This window comes from Dendrobates tinctorius, unplaced genomic scaffold (assembly GCF_039654945.1).
Source record: "Dendrobates tinctorius isolate UK_male_01 unplaced genomic scaffold, ASM3965494v1 ptg000166l, whole genome shotgun sequence".
Classification (NCBI taxonomy): domain Eukaryota; kingdom Metazoa; phylum Chordata; class Amphibia; order Anura; family Dendrobatidae; genus Dendrobates; species Dendrobates tinctorius.
The window spans coordinates 748,462-769,331 of NW_027361833.1; the positions used below are offsets into that span (position 1 = coordinate 748,462).

General features: G+C 42.0%; 1 protein-coding gene across 1 annotated transcript in view; it reads left to right on the forward strand.

Annotated features, from left to right (window-relative positions):
* IL18R1 (interleukin 18 receptor 1) overlaps positions 1-20,870 on the forward strand; it is a 119,358-nt gene that overhangs the window by 24,188 nt on the left and 74,300 nt on the right. The window contains exons 4-5 of the mRNA XM_073550646.1: positions 16,627-16,774; positions 19,376-19,444. Coding sequence (XP_073406747.1) covers positions 16,627-16,774; positions 19,376-19,444 — 217 coding nt within the window. The remainder of the gene's footprint in view (positions 1-16,626; positions 16,775-19,375; positions 19,445-20,870) is intronic.

A 20,870-nucleotide genomic window follows, 5' to 3' on the forward strand; every position in this document is an offset into this window, starting at 1 on the left:
CACTATAGACGCTAGGATGGCAGCTGGACCTCAAAAAAAAAAAAAAAAAATGGAACCAGCAATGATCTAGAAATTCTTGAGGTTAACAGTGGACTCGGTGGAGCAGGAGTATCACCTCCCAGAGGAAGACAAGGGAGATAAAAAAAAAAAAAAAAAAAGGCAGAAATAGTTCTGAGAAGGACCATGTTGATGTTGGGGTCCCTCACCTCTGACATGCCAGCAGTGAAATGGCCTAGTTCCACACAAGGGAACGGTAAGGGTGTGTGATACAGAACAACCGGGAACTTCAGGAACGGTTAGAGCAAAAGCTCACCCTCCTGGACTCTGTACTCCAGTCACTCAGGTGGTGGTTACAGATAGTCCTCCCCGAGAGGAGTACCCTGCACACACACACACACACACACACACTGCCTCCAAGGTGGTCACAATGGGCGCTAGTCCTTGGGGATGGGGCGCCAACCTAGGCCACCGGCCCTTCTTGGATGAGCGTGACTGCTTCCAAAAGTAAACACATTATGGCTCCAGGATCCCTGGGCCCAGGAGGAAAGAAATCTATCCTCAAACAATTGAGAACTAACAATCGAAAAAAGTCAGAGGAGTTGTTACCACACTTAAAGAGGACACCACGTGAGAGTCCTATCAGACAACCAAGCGGTGGTTGCATATGTAAACCACCAGGGAGACACCCATCCTCAGTCCTTGATGCAGATAGTCACCGGCCCTTTTTAGGCTGAAGGTGACTGCTATTGTCAAAGGGCCTCCACTAAGCAGCTTGAGACCAGATCATGACTCTGGCAGAACACCAGTCCCTCTCATTACCGGCCCTGCATATCCGAAGTATAGACAACCTGAAGGCAGACTGTCTGAGCAGGAACCACTTGAGGCAAGGAGAAGGGTACCAAAAAGAATCCATTTCTCAATGGATAGTGCACATTTGGGAAAACCCAGTATAGATCTCTCCACCTCAAAAAAGCCAACAGGAAGGTTCAGAAATTCTGCGCCCTAAGTCCAGCAGACAGACCATGGACAGTAGACACCTTCAGGATAATGTGGACATCAGGTCTCCTGTACGCCTTCCCTCCAATATGCCTCATACCAGTGGTTTTGAGGAAGATCAGGGAGGTCGGAGCCAGAGTGTTCATAATAGCTCCCTTTTTGGCCAAAAAGAGTGATATCAGTAACAGAGGTCTAGGACCTTCCAACACAGCGTCCCTTCAATCACCCTCAGAGATCCAGGCTGCAGTTGACAACCTGAAATTTAGAAGGTCGCTACTAGAGGAAAAGGGATTCTCAGCAGCGTTAATATCCACCTTACTCAGTAGCAGAAAACTAGTGACTACAAAAGTTTTTAAGAGGATATGTAAAAAATTCTTATCTCCTCAGACCCAATACGGGAAGGGAAAGTCCCGATAGGGGCAATACTGGAATTTCTGCAGAAAGGTTTAGGATTGGGGTTAGCTGTCAGTACCCTCAAAGTACACGTCTCAGCCCTGGCAGCCTTATTCAACTGCGACCAGGCAAACAATAGGTGGGTGGCCAGGTTTATCCAGGCCTGTACTAAAGCTGACTCTGTCACGTCCTCTACTCCTCCTACTCCTCCTTGGGATCTAAATTTACTCCTGTCATCTCGGACAGAGTCTGTTTGAACCATCAAAACACAACATTAGCTAAGGATTCTAACATTAAACAGCCTTATTAATGGCACGCACGTCGGCCAGTAGGTTGAGCATTCACTCGCATTATCAATAAGACCCTCCCTACACTCAGGCCATAGACGATAGAGTTGTGTTAAAATTAGATCCAGCATACCTTCCCAAGGTGATGTCAAAATATCATAGGGCTCAGGAGATAATCTTATCATCTATTTTGTCATGATGCTAACTACCAGAAGGAGGAGAGGCTTCATTGCCTAGATATGAGGAGATGTCTCCTGCAGTATTTAGAGGTAACGAGTCCTTGGAGAATACAGAGGTCCTTATTTGTCTCATTCCAAGGGGCAAGGAAGAGCCTTAAAAGCCTCTAAACAGACTATAGCTAGATGAGTGAAAAAGGCCATTATGCTAACATATAGCAGTGTAGGCAGGGCTATTCCAGAAGGTATAAAGCCCACTCCACGAGGGCCATGATGACGCCCGGGATGGAGAGAGCAGACGCTCCCATAGACCAAACCTGTGAGGCGGCCTCTTGGTCCGCTCCGGCATTATAGGTTAAACCTATTTGCTACCTCTGATCTCACATTTGGGAGAAGAGTGTTACAAGCAGTGATCCCTCCCTAAGAGAATACAAATCTCTGTAACTCTCTCGTGGTGCCGTCATGTAGAATGGAAAAACACGGGTATTACATACCTGGTAATGTGTTTTTTCATGAGACATGACGGCACCCTTATATTCCCTCCCTATTGATCACATCATTAGTTGGGTGCATTATTAGCATTATACACTCCCTTGGGTGTCAGAAATTTAGTAGTGTAAAGCATGTATTATTTATATGTACACTAACCTGCGTAATTCCTCTCGTGCTCTGTAAAACAACTGATGCGGAGAGAGGAGCCGCCCCTTTTATCTTGAAGGTTTCCTGTCCTCATTGGGCGGATCCCCTCTCTCGTGGTGCCGTCATGTCTCATGAAAAAACACATTACCAGGTAAGTAATACCCGTGTTTTTTTGAGTTCAGCCATCCCCGGCCGGGGGTGTGCTGGATTCTTATTCCTTGATCTGTGTTCTCTTTTGCTCTGCTTTCAGAATATTCTGAGTGCTGATATAGGTGTTGAAGTCTAGTGACTTCAGGGTCCTTTTTGCTTATCAGTTGTGTTGGTAATATTTTTAGCAGGGTTTTCTCGGATTGCAGACAGCAGCTTTTCTGTCCTGTCCTTTTTAGTTAGCTTGGGCCCCATCATTTGCTCAACCTATCTTTCTATCTGTGTTAGTGTTTTCATCTTGTTTCACTGTCATTATATGTTCGGGGCTGCCTATTGCTTTGGGGTCTGCTCTGGGGCAGTCAGTTTTTCTCTTTTCTCTCTTTAAGCTTATTTAGCTCTCCGGCTGTGACGAGGTGTCTAGGATCACCGTAGGAACACTCCACGGCTACTGCTAGTTGTATGATAGGATTAGGGGTCTTGCAATCCGCTAGTTTCCAACCTCTCTGATTTTCTGGGCTGAGCTTGTGTTTTGTTTTTTCCTCCTTGGTGACTCAATCATAACACACACACACACAAATGCACCATAGATATACACAATCATACTATATTATGTATATATGCATACACATACTATATACACATACTGTATACAGACACACATACTATATTATTATTATTATTTATTGTTATAGCGCCATTTATTCCATGGCGCTTTACATGTGAGGGGGGTATACATAAAAACAAGTACAATAATCTTAAACAATACAAGTCATAACTGGTACAGGAGGAGAGAGGACCCTGCCCGCGAGGGCTCACAATCTTCAAGGGATGGGTGATAATACAGTAGGCGAGGGTAGAGCTGGTCGTGCAGCGGTTTGGTCGATCGGTGGTTACTGCAGGTTATAGGCTTGTCGGAAGAGGTGGGTCTTCAGGCTCTTTTTGAAGGTTTCGATGGTAGGTGAGAGTCTGATATGTTGTGGTAGAGAGTTCCAGAGTAGGGGTGATGCGCGAGAGAAATCTTGTATGCGATTGTGGGAAGAGGAGATAAGAGGGGAGTAGAGAAGGAGATCTTGTGAGGATCGGAGGTTGCGTGCAGGAAAGTACCGGGAGACGAGGTCACAGATGTATGGAGGAGACAAGTTGTGGATGGCTTTGTATGTCATAGTTAGGGTTTTGTAATGGAGTCTCTGGGCAATTGGGAGCCAGTGAAGGGATTGACAGAGGGGAGAAGCTGGGGAATAGCGGGGGGACAGGTGGATTAGTCGGGCAGCAGAGTTTAGAATAGATTGGAGGGGTGCGAGAGTGTTTGAGGGGAGGCCGCAGAGCATGAGGTTGCAGTAGTCAAGGCGAGAGATGATGAGGGCATGGACTAGGGTTTTTGCAGATTCTTGGGTGAGGAATGAACGGATGCGTGAAATATTTTTGAGTTGAAGTCGGCAGGAAGTGGAAAGGGTTTGGATATGTGGTTTGAAGGAGAGATCAGCATCAAGGATTACTCCGAGGCAGCGAGCTTGTGGGACTGGGGAGAGTGGGCAGTCATTTACTGTAATTGATAGGTTCGTAGGGGGGGTCACGTGAGATGGGGGAAAGATGATGAATTCTGTTTTGTCCATGTTGAGTTTCAGATATCTAGTGGAGAAGAAGGATGAAATAGTGGACAGACATTGAGGGATTCTGGTTAGTAGGGAGGTGATATCTGGTCCAGAGATGTAGATCTGTGTGTCATCAGCATAAAGATGATACTGAAAGCCATGAGATTCTATGAGCTGTCCCAGGCCAAAGGTGTAAATAGAGAACAGCAGGGGCCCTAGGACTGAACCTTGTGGGACTCCGACAGATAGGGGGCGAGGTGAGGAGGTGGTGTGTGAGTGGGAGACGCTGAATGTCCGGTCTGTTAGGTATGATGAGATCCAGGAGAGGGCCAAGTCTGTGATGCCGAGGGATGAGAGGGTCTGTAATAATAGGGAATGGTCCACTGTGTCAAAGGCAGCCGACAGGTCCAGGAGGAGGAGGACAGAGTAGTGTCGCTTGCTCTTGGCAGTTAAGAGGTCATTGGTGACCTTAGTAAGGGCAGTTTCAGTGGAGTGGTGTGACCGGAAGCCAGATTGTAAGCGGTCGAAGAGGGAGCAAGAAGAGAGATGGGAGGACAGTTCAAGGTAGACGTGTTGTTCCAGTAGCTTGGAGGCGTATGGGAGAAGTGATATAGGGCGATAGCTAGATACAGAGGATGGGTCAAGAGAGGGCTTTTTGAGGATAGGTGTGATGGAGGCATGTTTAAAGCTTGAGGGGAAAACACCAGTTGTTAGTGATAGGTTGAAGAGATGGGTTAGGGTTGGGATGAAGACTGTGGTGAGGTTTGGGATGAAGTGGGATGGGATCGGGTCGAGTGCACAGGTGGTGAGATGTGATCTTGAGAGTAGAGTGGAGAGTCGATCTTCTGTAATGGTGGAGAAGTTGGTTTTGAAGGTGGAGGGCTGGGAAGTCGGGAGGAAGGGCTCTGGGGGTTGTTGACCAAAACTGTCCCTGATGTTATCAATTTTCTGCTTGAAAAATGAGGCAAAGTCTTCAGCTGAGATGAGTGGGGAAGGAGGAGGTGCTGGGGGGCGGAGGAGAGAATTGAAGGTGTTGAATAACTGTTTAGGGTTGTGAGACAGGGAGGATATGAGAGATGAGAAGTAGGTTTGTTTAGCTGTGGCGAGTGTGGTCTTGAAAGTAGTGAGGGACTGTTTGAATGCGATGAAATGCTCGTTGGAGTGGGATCTTTTCCATCTGCGCTCAGCAGCCCTGGAAGCTCGCCTCAGCTCTTTGGTCAGGCTGGTGTGCCAGGGCTGTCTGTTGATTTTGCGAGTTTTGGTATGTGTAAGTGGGGCAGCGGATTCCAAAGCTACAGCTATTGTGGTGTTATATAGAGCGGCAGCGTCATCCGCATTGTGTAAGGAACTTATATCTGTAAGAGGGAGGAGGGATTCGGAGAATGAGTGTAGGTCAAGGTGTTTAAGATTCCTGCGAGGGTGTGAAAGTTTGTGGGGTGGGGATTGTAGACATGGAGTGAAGAGGGAAGAGAATGTGAGCAGGTTGTGGTCAGAGAGAGGAAGAGGTGAGTTAGAGAGGTTAGATAGGGAGCAGAGGCGGGTGAAGATGAGGTCCAGTGTGTGGCCATCTTTGTGGGTGGCTGTAGAAGACCATTGAGTGAGGCCGAAGGAGGAAGTGAGAGATAGAAGTTTAGTGGCAGCTGAGAGGGAAGTGTCAATGGGGATGTTGAAGTCGCCCATGATGATAGTAGGGATGTCCGCGGAAAGGAAATGAAGTAACCAGGTGGTGAAGTGGTCAAAGAAGGTGGTGGCTGGCCCTGGGGGGCGGTAGATGACAGCCAGTTGGAGGTTGGAGGGGGAGTAGGTGCGCACAGAGTGCACCTCAAAGGAAGGGAGGGTAACAGAGGGTGGCAGTGGGATTGGGGTGAAGGAGCAGGTATCTGACAGGAGAAAACCAACTCCTCCACCATGTTTGCTGCTGGGGCGGGGGGTGTGAGAAAGGTGGAAGCCGCCATACGAAAGTGCAGCAGGAGAGGCTGTGTCAGAAGGGGTGAGCCAGGTTTCGGTGATGGCGAGGAAGGAGAGTTTGGTAGTAACAAAAAGATCATGGATGTAGGAAAGCTTGTTGCAGACAGAGCGAGCGTTCCACAGAGCTCCTGTTAGTGGGACTGGGGAAGCGGGGGCTGGGTGAATGGGTATAAGGTTGGAGAGGTTACGGAAGGTTGTGATAGAGCGTGGATGGGAGGTAGAAATGACTGTGGGAATGTGGTGAGGAGGACCAGGATTTGGAGAGATATCACCAGCAGTGAGAAGGAGCAGAGAAAGTGTTACCAGGTGGGAGCAGGAGAGGGCATGAGGGGGCTGTCTGTGTTTGGAGACAGAGGATTGTATGTTAAGGAACAGTTTTGAGGCGGAGGTGAGGTGGATGGGGAGGATTGAAGAAGAGATGAACAGTTCCTTACTAGGAGTAGGGATTAGGGGAATTAGCAGAAAGTGAAGGATTATTGGGGTGAAAGTGAAAACAAACAGAAACATTGTTATATACTGTATATATGTACACACATACTATATACACATATACAGACACATACATACACTGTATACTGCACATGTACAAACACAGATACACATATATGTGTACTTACCAGGTTTTGCGATTTCACTTATGCAGATCTCAGGACAGTGAAGTAGGAGCAGCCATGATGAGGAGTAGAGGACACAGACACAGAGACAGGGCTGCAGACATCTTCCTGCCCAGGCTCTGACCTCTGCTGTACTGTGAAATGCCCCTCCCCCTCACTCAACTTAACCTGACACGGACAGGGAGAGAGAGGGGGTGTGTGGAGGGGGTTTTGGGAAAGATGATCAAGGACTGCAGTGGATGCATAGTATTATTCACTGTAAGTAATGCTGTACACTTCATAAAGGGGCTGCAGACACTGGGGGCCCCCTTTGTTGGTGGGGGCCCTAGGCAGCTGCTTTGTCTGCCTGCTCCAACCGCTGGCCCTGCCCACAGCTTCCCCAGCAATAAGAGCAGATTACTTGAAGTTTTTGTATGATATACCATAATCCCTTTAAAGCTTGGGTTCAGTTTTAAGGCAATGTGCTGAATATATCAAGAAATTAGTTTCATATCAATTCCCTAAAATAGTTTAATTGTGACTACCATAAAGCTGATTATATAAAGACCACACAGGATTTATGGAATACATGGCTATATAGTAATTTATTGCAAATTTTAATATTCATTGTATTTAAAGAGGACCTATCACCTTTACAAATGCTAGGATATATCATAGTAAGGAGACTGTATGTCTAAATAAACATGGAAAAAAAATCAGCTTTGAAAGCATAATATCTGTGAACAGAAGAATTATGTTGAGAGAATCACAGTTCATTGGAGCTGCCATCTTGGGATTAGCAGCGCAGTGTGCAGTATTCTGAGCCGCACCTTCAGATTCCAGGTTGGGTGCCAGGCAACGCCTGAGGCTACAGAGTAAAGCACAACATATATTAACAATATCAATTTACTCTTTGGTAACCTGTAAACCAGTATACATGAGAGCAGTCATTTATAAAAGTTCAAATTTATTGAAAATAGGAACTGTATATAACTAGTATGTTATATGTACCCTTCCCCTTAGTGATGGGGCCAATTTTTTAAATTCTGACGAATGTAACTTTGTGGTGATAACTCTGGAACGCTTCAACAAATCCCATTGTTCTTGAGACTGTTTTTTGTGGCACATTATAATTTATGATAATGGTAAATTTAGGTTGATATATTTTGTGTTAATTTATAAAAAAATATCAGAAACTTGACAAAAATGTAAAAAAATTGCAATTTTCAAACGTTGAATGACTATGCCTTTAATCCAGATAGTCATACCACACAAAAACATTAATAAATAACATTTCCCTCATGTCTGCCTTACATCAGTACTATTTTTAAAACACTAATTTATTTTGTTAGACTTTTAGGAGGTTTAAAAATGTAGCAGTAATTTTTCATTTTTCCAAGGAAATTTACAAAATTTATATTTTTAGGGCCCTTCCAGGTTTAAAGTGACTTTGGGGGTCCTATAGACTTGAAAACCCCAAATATGATACCATTTTAAAACCAGCACCCCCTGTCATATTGAAAACTGCTGTCAGATAGTTTACTAACCCTTCAGCTGATTTTCAGGAATGAATGCAAAGTGGTATAGCAGGAATGAAAAAGTGTTTGTTTTACCACCTAAATGTTGCTAACTTCTGAACTGACCACTATAGCCTGAATTTGATGTAGTCACTTTTGACAGCAGCAACTAAGGGGTTAAACAGATATGGACGGTGCCAACACTGATCGTTTGTGATACAGCAGGTAGTCAGCTATAGTGTACAGTTGACAGCTGCTGGATTGTCACCTGTATGGGGATGATATTCTCTTCTATCTCAGGTCAGTAAAAAGATGTATTGGCTGTCATTAAGGGGTTAAGGATAAAACACATATTTGAATATTTACAGAGTATCAAACCTCCAAGCGCGGCAGGCTGGGGGTTTAGGTCTTCCATTGCAATGTAAGTTACGATGGCACTTGCACTTTATCTTTATTTATTTGATTTGCACTACATGCACTTCTCAGCACTTGATACTATGGTATTGCTTTGAGGTTCCTGTGCACTGGCATGTGATTTTTTTTCTCATGGGACAATCTGTGCAATAACCTCAGGATCACTTGATCAGTCTTATTAGGGCACTGCCTCTTTAAGTTTTTTTTATGAGATATGTGCAATGGCATTGAAGTTCAACTGATCAGTCCTATTATGATACAGTACCTTGCAAAAGTATTCGGCTCCCTGGAACTTTTCAACCTTTTCCCACATATAATGCTTCAAATATAAAGATACCAAATGTAAATTTTTGGTGAAGAATCAACAACAAGTGGAACACAATTGTGAAGTTGAACGAAATTTATTGGTTATTTTACATTTTTGTGGAAATTCAAAAACTGAAAAGTGGGGCGTGCATTATTATTCGGCCCCTTTACTTTCAGTGCAGCAAACTCACTCCAGAAATTCATTGTGGATCTCTGAATGATCCAATGTTGTCCTAAATGACTAATGATGATAAATATAATCCACCTGTGTGTAATCAAGTCTCCGTATAAATGCACTTGGTCTGTGATAGTCTCAGGGTTCTGTGTTATGAATGAGTCACCGTAGGAGGCAAAAACAGAAATACTAGCTAAGTCCAGAAAACCAGAGAAGTTGGCAGCTATCGGATTGCAGGCCCCTGAACCTATCAACAACTAGCAGTAGCTGTGGGGGGTTCCTATGGTGCCCTAGACCCCTCGATCACAGCCGGAGAACTAAATAGCCTAAAGACAGAAAGGGAAATCTAAACTCCCCCAGAGCAGACCCCAAAGCAATAGGCAGCCCCCAACATATAATGACTGTGAAGCAAGATGAAAAAACACTCACACAGATAGAAAGATAGGCTGAGCAAATGATGGGGCCCAAGCTAACTAAATAGGAAAGGATAGAAAAGCTGCTGTCTGCAATCCGCCAAAACCCTATCAAAACAAGAGCCAACAGACTGATAGGGAAAAAAGCCCTGAAGACGCTAGGCTTCAAAAAGACTATATCAGTACTCAGGTATTTTCTGAAGACAGAGCAAAAAGGAATTCAGCTCACCCCAGCAGGGAATGGCAGAAATCCAGAAAAACAAGGCAAAACAAAACCAAAACGCAAATGCAAAAAGCAGAGCAGAAAACTTAGCTTTTGAGGAGCAGGAATCAGACTGGTCTCCTAGAATCCCTCAGAGAGATCACCAGCAAGGCAGAAGGGCGTCGGCTGCCTTATATCCAGTCAGCAATTCCAGTCACCCAGTCATCATCATCCTGCTCAGGTGCTTGGTAATCAGCCTCACTACCTTCCTTCACCAGAAGAGGGAGTTCATCAGACCTCAATGGTGAAGGGGAAAATGAACTCACAACAGTTCTGTTTGAAGCACAGAACGCATTATGAAGAACAAGGAACACAACAGGCAGGTCCGTGATACTGTTGTGGAGAAGTTTAAAGCCGGATTTGGATAAAAATGATTTCCAAAACATCCCAAGGAGCACTGTGCAAGCGATCATATTGAAATGGAAGGAGTATCATACCACGGCAAATCTACCAAGACTCAGACGTCCCTCTAAACTTTCATCTCAAACAAGGGGAAGACTGATCAGAGATGCAGCCAAGAGGCCCATGATCACTCTGGATGAACTACAGAGATCTACAGCTGAGGTGGGGCAGTCTGTCCATAGGACAACAGTCAGTCGTACACTACACAAATCTGGCCTTTATGGAAGAGTGGCAAGAAGAAAGCCATTTCTCAAAGATATCCATAAAAAGTATCATTTAAAGTTTGCAACAAGCCACCTGTGAGACACCCCAAATGTGGAAGAAGGTGCTCTGGTCAGATGAAACCAAAATCGAACTTTTTGGCAACAATGCCAAGCGATATATTTGGAGTAAAGGCAACACAGCTCATCACCCTGAACACACCATCCCCATTGTCAAACATGGTGGTGGCAGCATCATGGTTTGGGCCTGCTTTTCTTCAGCAGGGACAGGGAAGATGGTTAAAATTGATGGGAAGATGGATGCAGCCAAATACAGGACCATTCTTGAAGAAAACCTGTTGGAGTCTGCAAAAGACCTGAGACTGGGACTGAGATTTGCCTTCCAACAAGACAATGATCCCAAACAAAGCAAAATCTACAATGGAATGGTTCACAAATAAATGTATCCAGGTGTTAGAATGGCGAAGTCAAAGTCCAGACCTGAAACCAATTGAGAATTTGTGGAAAGAGCTGAAAACTGCTGTTCACAAACGATCTCCATCAAACCTCACTGAGTTTAAGCTGTTTGCCAAGGAAGAATGGGCAAGAATTTCAGTCTCTCGATGTACAAAACTGATAGAGACATAGCCGAAGTGACTTGCAGCTGTAATCGCAGCAAAAGGTGGCGCAACAAAGTATTAAGTTAAAGGAGCCGAATAATATTGCATGCCCCACTTTTCAGTTTTTGAATTTCCACAAAAATTTAAAATAACAAATAAATTTTGTTCAACGTCACGAATATGTCCCACTTGTTGATTCTTCACCAAAAATTTACATTTGGTATCTTTATGTTTGAAGCATGATATGAGGGAAAAGGTAGAAAAGTTCCAGGGAGCCGAATACTTTCACAAGGCACTGTAGAATAGCACGGCCTTATACAATCAGAATAATTCCATTATATTTCGATTTTAGTGCATATCTTAATCTTATATTGTAGTTGAACTCCCCCCTCACCCTGCTTGGTGTGTGATACTCTGTAAATATTCAAATATGTGTTTTTTGTTCAATAAAATATCAATCTTGTTTAAAATACTCTAGACCTCATCTTGCTTAATTCTTGCAAAAAAGAGGTTTGTTGTGACATTGAATTGTAAAAAGATTTTTGTGAGGAAAATCTGAATTTTGTAATTTTCACGGCTTAACGTTATAAACTTCTTTGAAGCACCTGGGCGTTCAAGGTGCTCAATACACATCTAGATAGATTCCTAAAGGGGTCTAGTTTCTGAAATGGTGTCAATTGTGGGGGGTTTCCAATGTTTAGGCACATTAGGGGCTCTCCGAAGGTGACATGGTGCCCGCTAATGATTCCAGCAAATTTTGCATTCAAAAAGTAAAATCTGCTCCTTCCCTTCTGAACCCTGCCGTGCACTCAAACAGTTGTTTTCCTCCACATATTGGGTATCAGCGCACTATGGAGAAATTGCACAACAAATTGTATGGAGAAATTTCTCCTGTTACCCTTATGAAAATGCAAAATTTGGAGCTAAAAAAGATTTATTTGGGAAAAATGTGATTTTTTTTTTTTTCTTTTTTCATGGCTCTACGTTATAAACTTCTGTGAAGCAGCTGTGTGTTCAAGGTGCTCAATACAAATTTAGATAAGTTCCCTAAGGGAGTTTCCAAAATGGTGTTTTCCATTGTTTAGGCAAATCAAGGGCTCTCCAAACAAAACATGGTGTCCACTAATTATGGCAGCAAATTTTACATTCAAAAAGTGAAATGGCGCTCCTTTCCTTCCGAGCCCTGTCGTGTGCAGTAGTTTTCTCAACATGTGGGGTATTGGCATATTCAGTAGAAATTGCACAACAAATTGTATGCAGGAAATTTCTCCTGTTACCCTTGCAAAAGTGAAAAAAAATTAGGTCTAAAGGAAAATTTTCGTGAAAGAAAGTTACATGTTTATTTTTTCCTTCCATATTCCATTAATTTCTGTGAAGCACCTGAAGGGTTAATGGACTTCTTATATGTGGTTTTGAGAACCTTGAGGGGTGCAGTTTTTAAAATGATGTAACTTTTGGGTATTTTCTGTCATATAGACCCCTCAAAGCCACTTCAAATGTGAGGTGTTCCCTAAAAAATGGTTTTGCAAATTTTGTTGTAAAAATTGGAAATCGATGGTCAACTTTAAACCCTTATAACTTTCTAACAAAAAAAAATGCTTAAAAATTGTGCTAATATAAAGTAGACATGTGGGAAATGTTATGTATTAACTATTATGTGTGATATGAATCTCTGACTTAAGGGCATAAAAATTAAAAGTTTGAAAATTGCAAAATTTTCTCCAAATTTCCAATTTTTTTCACAAATAAACTCAAGTCATTTCAATGAAATTTTACCACCATCATGAAGTACAATATGTCACAAATAGAGTTGAGCGATACCGTCCGATACTTCAAAGTATCGTATCGGATGGTATCGGCCGATCTTTAAAAAAAGTATCGGTATCGCCGATTCCGATACCGGAAGTCCCATTCAAGTCTATGGGACTTCCGGTATCGGAATAAGAAAAACCCTTTCCTGCCCTTGTACAGCCTCTCTGGGGTCTGTACGGGCCTTTCGGGGGGCTGTGCCGGCCTGCCAGGGGGTCTGTGCAGGCTCCGGTGGTCTGTGCCGGCCTGCCGGTGGTCTGTGCCGGCCTGCCGGTGGTCTGTGCAGGCTCCGGGGGGCTGTGCCGGCCTGCCGGGGGGCTGTGCCGGCCTGCCGGGGGGCTGTGCAGGCTCCGGGGGGCTGTGCCGGCCTGCCGGGGGGCTGTGCCGGCCTGCCGGTGGTCTGTGCAGGCTCCGGGGGTCTGTGCAGGCATCGTCCGATGGGACTACAAGTCCCATCGGGCGATGCCTGCTACCATGACAGTGATTGACACATTAGCCAATGATGGGACAGTAGTAGTCCCATCATCCGGCTAATGTGTTAAATGTAAAAAAAAATAAAAAAAAAAAAAATTACATGCTACATACATACAACATGCATACTACATACATGCTACATTCATACTACATACTACATACATGCTACATTCATACTACATAAATACTACATGCAACATACATACTACATATATACTACATGCATGCTACATACATACTGCATGCTACATACATACCACATATATACTACATACATACTACATGCATGCTACATGCATGCTACATGCTACATACATAACACATATATACTACATGCATGCTACATACATACTACATACTACATATATACTACATGCATGCTACATACATACTGCATGCTACATGCATGCTACATACATACTACATACATACTACATATATACTACATGCATGCTACATACATACTACATGCTACATACATACTACATATATACTACATGCATGCTACATACATACTACATGCTACATACATACTACATATATACTACATGCATGCTACATACATACTACATGCTACATACATACATATATACTACATGCATGCTACATACTACATGCTACATACATACTACATATATACTACATGCATGCTACATACATACTACATGCATGCTACATACATACCACATGCTACATACATACCACATATATACTACATACATACAATACATTCATACAATACATACATAGACATACAGTACATATAACATAGAGTAACATACTTACCAATACTTGTCACATTGTTCCCCGAAGCCATTGTCTTTTCCGGGATAAATATTAACATAACAAACCACAAAAATACTCACCCACGATCCGAAGCAGTCCACGAGTGTGTCCCACGACGATCTTGGGTAGAGAACTGCAGCATCAGATGATGCTGCCGTTCTCTACGGGCTGCAGGAATCCAATGACGGAAGGTAGGTATCCTTCCGCACTGTATTCCTCCGCCACTTAAAAAAAAAAAGTCCCTAGTCTCACTTTATGCCATTGCTGTGTGGGAATTTCCCACACAGCAATGGCATAAAGTGAGACTAGGGACTTTTTTTTTTTAAGTGGCGGAGGAATACAGTGCGGAAGGATACCTACCTTCCGTCATTGGATTCCTGCAGCCCGTAGAGAACGGCAGCATCATCTGATGCTGCAGTTCTCTACCCAAGATCGTCGTGGGACACACTCGTGGACTGCTTCGGATCGTGGGTGAGTATTTTTGTGGTTTGTTATGTTAATATTTATCCCGGAAAAGACAATGGCTTCGGGGAACAATGTGACAAGTATTGGTAAGTATGTTACTCTATGTTATATGTACTGTATGTCTATGTATGTATTGTATGAATGTATTGTATGTATGTAGTATATATGTGGTATGTATGTAGCATGTAGTATGTATGTAGCATGTATGTAGCATGCATGTAGCATGCATGTAGTATGTATGTAGCATGCATGTAGTATGTATGTAGCATGCATGTAGTATGTATGTAGTATGTATGTAGTATGTATGTAGCATGTATGTAGTATGTATGTAGTATATATGTAGTATGTATGTAGCATGTAGTATGTATGTAGCATGCATGTAGTATATATGTAGTATGTATGTAGCATGCATGTAGTATGTATGTAGTATGTATGTAGCATGCAGTATGTATGTAGCATGTATGTAGTATGTATGTAGTATATATGTAGTATGTATGTAGCATGCATGTAGTATGTATGTAGTATGTATGTAGCATGCAGTATGTATGTAGCATGTATGTAGTATGTATGTAGTATATATGTAGTATGTATGTAGCATGCATGTAGTATGTATGTAGTATGTATGTAGCATGCAGTATGTATGTAGTATATATGTAGTATGTATGTAGCATGCATGTAGTATGTATGTAGCATGCATGTAGTATGTATGTAGCATGCATGTAGTATGTATGTAGTATGTATGTAGCATGTATGTAGTATGTATGTAGTATATATGTAGTATGTATGTAGCATGTAGTATGTATGTAGCATGCATGTAGTATATATGTAGTATGTATGTAGCATGTATGTATGTAGCATGCATGTAGTATATATGTAGTATGTATGTAGCATGCATGTAGTATGTATGTAGTATGTATGTAGCATGCAGTATGTATGTAGCATGTATGTAGTATGTATGTAGTATATATGTAGTATGTATGTAGCATGCATGTAGTATGTATGTAGTATGTATGTAGCATGCAGTATGTATGTAGTATGTATGTAGTATATATGTAGTATGTATGTAGCATGCATGTAGTATGTATGTAGTATGTATGTAGTATATATGTAGTATGTATGTAGCATGCATGCAGTATGTATGTAGTATGTATGTAGTATATATGTAGTATGTATGTAGCATGCATGTAGTATGTATGTAGCATGCATGTAGTATGTATGTAGCATGCATGTAGTATGTATGTAGTATTTTTTTTTTTTTTTTTTAACATTTAACACATTAGCCGGATGATGGGACTACTACTGTCCCATCATTGGCTAATGTGTCAATCACTGTCATGGTAGCAGGCATCGCCCGATGGGACTTGTAGTCCCATCGGACGATGCTTGCACAGACCCCCGGACATCAGCACAGCCCCCCGGCAGGCCGGCACAGCCCCCCGGCAGGCCGGTACAGACCCCCACAGGGTGCACAGACCACCGGCAGGCCGGCACAGCCCCCCGGCAGGCCGGTACAGACCCCGGGCAGTCCACACAGCCCCCCGGCAGGCCGGCACAGCCCCCCGGCAGGCCGGCAGAGACCCCCGGAAGGCCCGAAATGACGGCGCATCATGATGCGCACACACCGCGCATCATGATGACGTCAGGCCGTCAATCAACTGAACTTCCGATTCCGATGCCGAATTCCGATATTGAAAAAATATCGGAAGTCGGTATCGGAATTCCGATACAGCAAGTATCGGCCGATACCCGATACTTGCGGTATCGGAATGCTCAACACTAGTCACAAAACATCTATCTCAGAATCAGCGGGATCCATTGAAGCGTTCCAGAGTTATAACCTCATAAAGTGACAGTGGTCAGAATTGTAAAAATTGGCCTGGTCTGGAAGATGAAAACAGGCTTCGGTGTTAATAATATTACATCAGCTTTTAAAATAAATAGTAACAATTTTAGTGATAGTTTCTCTTTAAAGGTAGTCCTTTTTTTTTTTAGAACTGTAAGGAGTATGTGACGAATACAAATGAAGTATCAATCTCTTCTGTACAACAATCAGACTCGGCTGTATACACGTACATTATTACTTATATGTATAATGGGCAGAGCTACGGTGTATGTGGAAAGAAATTGCTCAAAGTGAAAGGTACGGTATTTAAACTGTATCAATCTGTGCAACTGATGCCCATTTATGCTTTAGGTCAACTGCATTTTATTGACATTTTACGACATTTCAATTTCTTATATTCAATTATTTTTTATTATTTACAGTATATTCTTTAATTATTTATCTTTACGTACATTTAATAATTTATTATTATTTCACAACTGTATGGAGCAAATGAGGTTAAGAAAAAGGACGCTTATCTAAACATCACTCACTGTCTAGACTCCAGTATTTCTGATTTTTTTTCTCTCATTCTATATTGTAAAGAAGAGAAAAAAGGAGAATCCGATGACCAATCCAAATAAAGACAACTAAACTAAAAGACAACTCTAAAATGTAAATGTAGTTTGTCACCACCAATACCCAAATGTAACCATTTATACATCCATATAGAGGAGTTTGCCCTATAAAAATGATCTCTATAATTTAGATTTTACATATTTTGTTTTACATAAAAAAATCTATGAGCTGAGCGCATGCACAGTGTCAGTGTGTAGTTGCGTTTTCATGCCTCGCTTGGGAGAATGAATAGAGGCTCTGACCTGTTGTCAGAGCTTGCACTTGCAGGGCTTCTGCAGTGTCAGTGTGCGCACACTGTCATCTCTTTCTTGTCACCATCCACTTCAATTTAAGTTTTGGGGATGACAGACTCTATAAAAGGTACGAAATCATAAAGGTTTGGAAAATATATTCTCAGCATCTTTTCATTTGTTACGTTTCCAAAGTAATGAGACTTAGGGTTCCAGATATAAAATATCCCAGTGTCATTTTTCCATTCACCATATGGAAAAGTGCATCTGGCAGCAGAATGTTTTTCTATGGGCAACATATACCACCTAATGATGATGGTGTCATATGATAGAGCTTTCCATTGGTTGTATATATTATAAAATATTCTCAATGTATGACTCCACCAAAAAAAACCAGATACCAGCCTTTTAGTTGAACTAAATCTTCATTTTGTTATCAAGCAACTACAGCCATTACAATTATATTTCAGATTTCAAAATCTCTATAGTAGAGATGAGAGAGTCTCCTGACATTTGAATTCGGGAGATTAGCTTGAATTCATCCAAGAAATTCGTTATGCATTAAAAGGAAAAGGCCATCCATTGGCATGATAAGACATTTAGGTAGTCGGTGAGAATTTATTTGCATGTCTCAAACCATCAGCCACAACGGTCATCTTGAGCAGCTCGAATGGGAGGAGTATGGCCTCTTACCTGTCACATTCACGACTCTTCTTCTCATTAGTTGAGCTGGCACAACATCCTTGTGGTGGCATTATGCTCATCAAAAGAACGGCCACGGGTGCAATCAGAAAATAAGCCATACTCCCTCTCCCATTACTGCCATGATTCCATGCTGGATCATGACAGATAAAAGCACATGTAACCTTTTTTTTCCTTAAGCTTGTGCTTAAGTTTTGGTTTTGCACCCGGTGGCCATTAGGACTATTACACAGTGGTGTCTTTTGTTCTAGTTTGCCCCCGGTGGTGGTGAGCATCATTGCACTCTGGTTTCTTTAGTTTAGTGCATGATTATAAAGCAGGTGATTGCTCTGGCTCTGCTAAAAAAGAGTGTCAGGTGTTGCAATCACTGTTGGTGATAGTGTTCATTTCCAACCATCCTTGGTGGAGGAAGGATCTAGAGAGAGGTCCTGGCAGCTCAGTCAGAGCCCTGGTGTGGAAGGAGTCAGAGTGGATTTCCTTGCAACTCTGACAGAGCTTGGTGGCAGCTATTCAGGAGGAAAGCTGCATTCTGGTGGTGGACTCTGTTGCTGGGAGCAAGAGCAACAGAGCAAAGCTAAGTGGTGTTTCCCTGTTTGTATTTTTCCCTAGTGTGTATTAGTACAGCGGTGGGGCCAGTGCCTGCATCACCCAGCTCCCTAGCAAGGGATAGGTGTAGGGTGTGCTAGGGTGACAGGTATCCTGATCGGCACCTGGTGCGGAACCGGCCTAGGGAACGTTAGGAGTGTGAGGGACACTGACTCAGGGGAGTGCAGGAGGTCTCCACGTCACCGTTCCCTATCGCAGGGCCCACCATTGTAACTGTTTCCCCTTCCCCCGTGTCTTGTTGTTTTAGTTACCGTCCTGCGGGCCGTGTCACACAGGACAGTTTCGCGTGCCATGTCTTGTTGTTTCAGTTACCGGCCTGCTGGTCACGTCACACAGGACGGGTCCACGTGACAATTACACTGTCATGGCCAATGGAATGTGGTGCGCAAATCTATTTGTACCAACTCTAATCATTATCTAAAACCCAACTTAAAATCACATTAATAACTATAATAAGCTAATGATATTTCTACATTTTCATTGATTTTTTTTATTTGTGCACAACAGCTTAAAAAGTCACTGTCAGATAACCTTTTTCCTATAATCATTTTTGTATAAAAACACATATTAATTATTAGTAAGTTAGTGGCAAACTAATCACTGAAATATTACAGTAGAAGAAATCAATGGCAGCAAGTAAAAGTTTATGGTTGACATCTGTATATTATCTTTAGGCTAAAATGGATTCTTTGTATTACTAATATAATTTGATTAACATTATTCTGTATTCTGGTTCCCATAGCTCATAGAGAAAATATAAAGCCAAGAATAAATGGTATTGGGAATATGACAGAACTAGAAGTAGAAATTGGTAAGTATAGGATGACTTGTGAGAATTGAATATTAGAGATGGATTACAGCTTAATAATAATACGACTAGAAAAATTACATTTTCCATTTAACGGGACTGTCAGTCTTCAGATAACCTGATTAACTTTCTTTAGTAATTGCCCTGGAATTAGTATTTGAATTCTTGTAAAATGAAGGAATGGACCATTCTGCAAAATTCTTAAATAGTCCATAAATAATATATGTTTACATGTTTTTACTTTTTAGACCCTCAATTTTAAACTAGTTCAAATATAGACAAGAAATGTAAAAGTACATATCGATTGATCTATCTGTTCCTTTATTTATCTCTTTATAAACATTTTTACTTTTTCTGCAACTGCTTTTTTAGTGATTAACTTGAATTAATAAATGGACGTTAAACCCCTTCACCACCTTGCGATTTTCCATTTTTGCGCTTTCGTTTTTTGCTTCCCTTACTCCCAGAGCCATAACTTTTTTTAATTTTTCCTTCAATAAATTCATATGAGTGCTTGTTTTTTGCAGTACAAGTTGTAATTTGGAATGACACCATTGATTTTACCATATATCGTAATGCTGTTCAAATGCTATGAAATTGCAAAAAAGGGCAATTCCACAATTGTTTTTTGGATTTTTTATTTACCATATTCACCAAATGCTAAAACTGACATTCCATTATGACTCTCTAGATCCTTATGAGTATGCAGATGCCAAACATGCATAGGTTGTGTTTAATTTAGGTGTTGAAAAAAATCCAAAATTCGTAAGAATTTTTATTTTTTGCTTAAGTCGCCATTTTTTGTGAACAGGGGCTGGATGAGCACTTATTCTTTGTGCCTCAAGCTGAACTTTTTATTGATACCATTGTGAGGTAGATATGATGTTTTGATTACCCATTAATGCATTTTATTCCAACGTTGTGGTTGCCAAAAAAAGCGTTATTCTGACATTTCATTTTTTTTCTTGTTACGCCGTTTACAGATCTGATTAATTTATTTTATATTTTGAGAGATCAGACATTTCTGAATGCAGCGATACCAAATATGTGTATATTTATTATTGTTTCATATTCAATGGGGCAAACTTTTGTGAGTTTTTAAAAAAAAAATTTAAAACTTGTTTTTAAAAACTTTTTACTGGCTTCAGTAGTCCCCTTAGGAGACTTGAAGCTGCGATCATCCGATCGCTTGTGCTACACATAGCAGGGCTTCAGCTGTATGTCTCTTATGAAGGCCTGCCACAAGCCGGTGTTTATAGGAGATTCACAATGAAAGGCACAGGTTCTTCTGCAGATCCTCAGCTGTCATGCCAACTCATTGGCGCCCTGTGATCATGTGGAACGGGCGTTGATGATTGAAAGCAACATTTGACTGGTTAACAGCTGCAGGTAGATCCGAAATACACCCTCAGCTGTTAGAGGCACATGA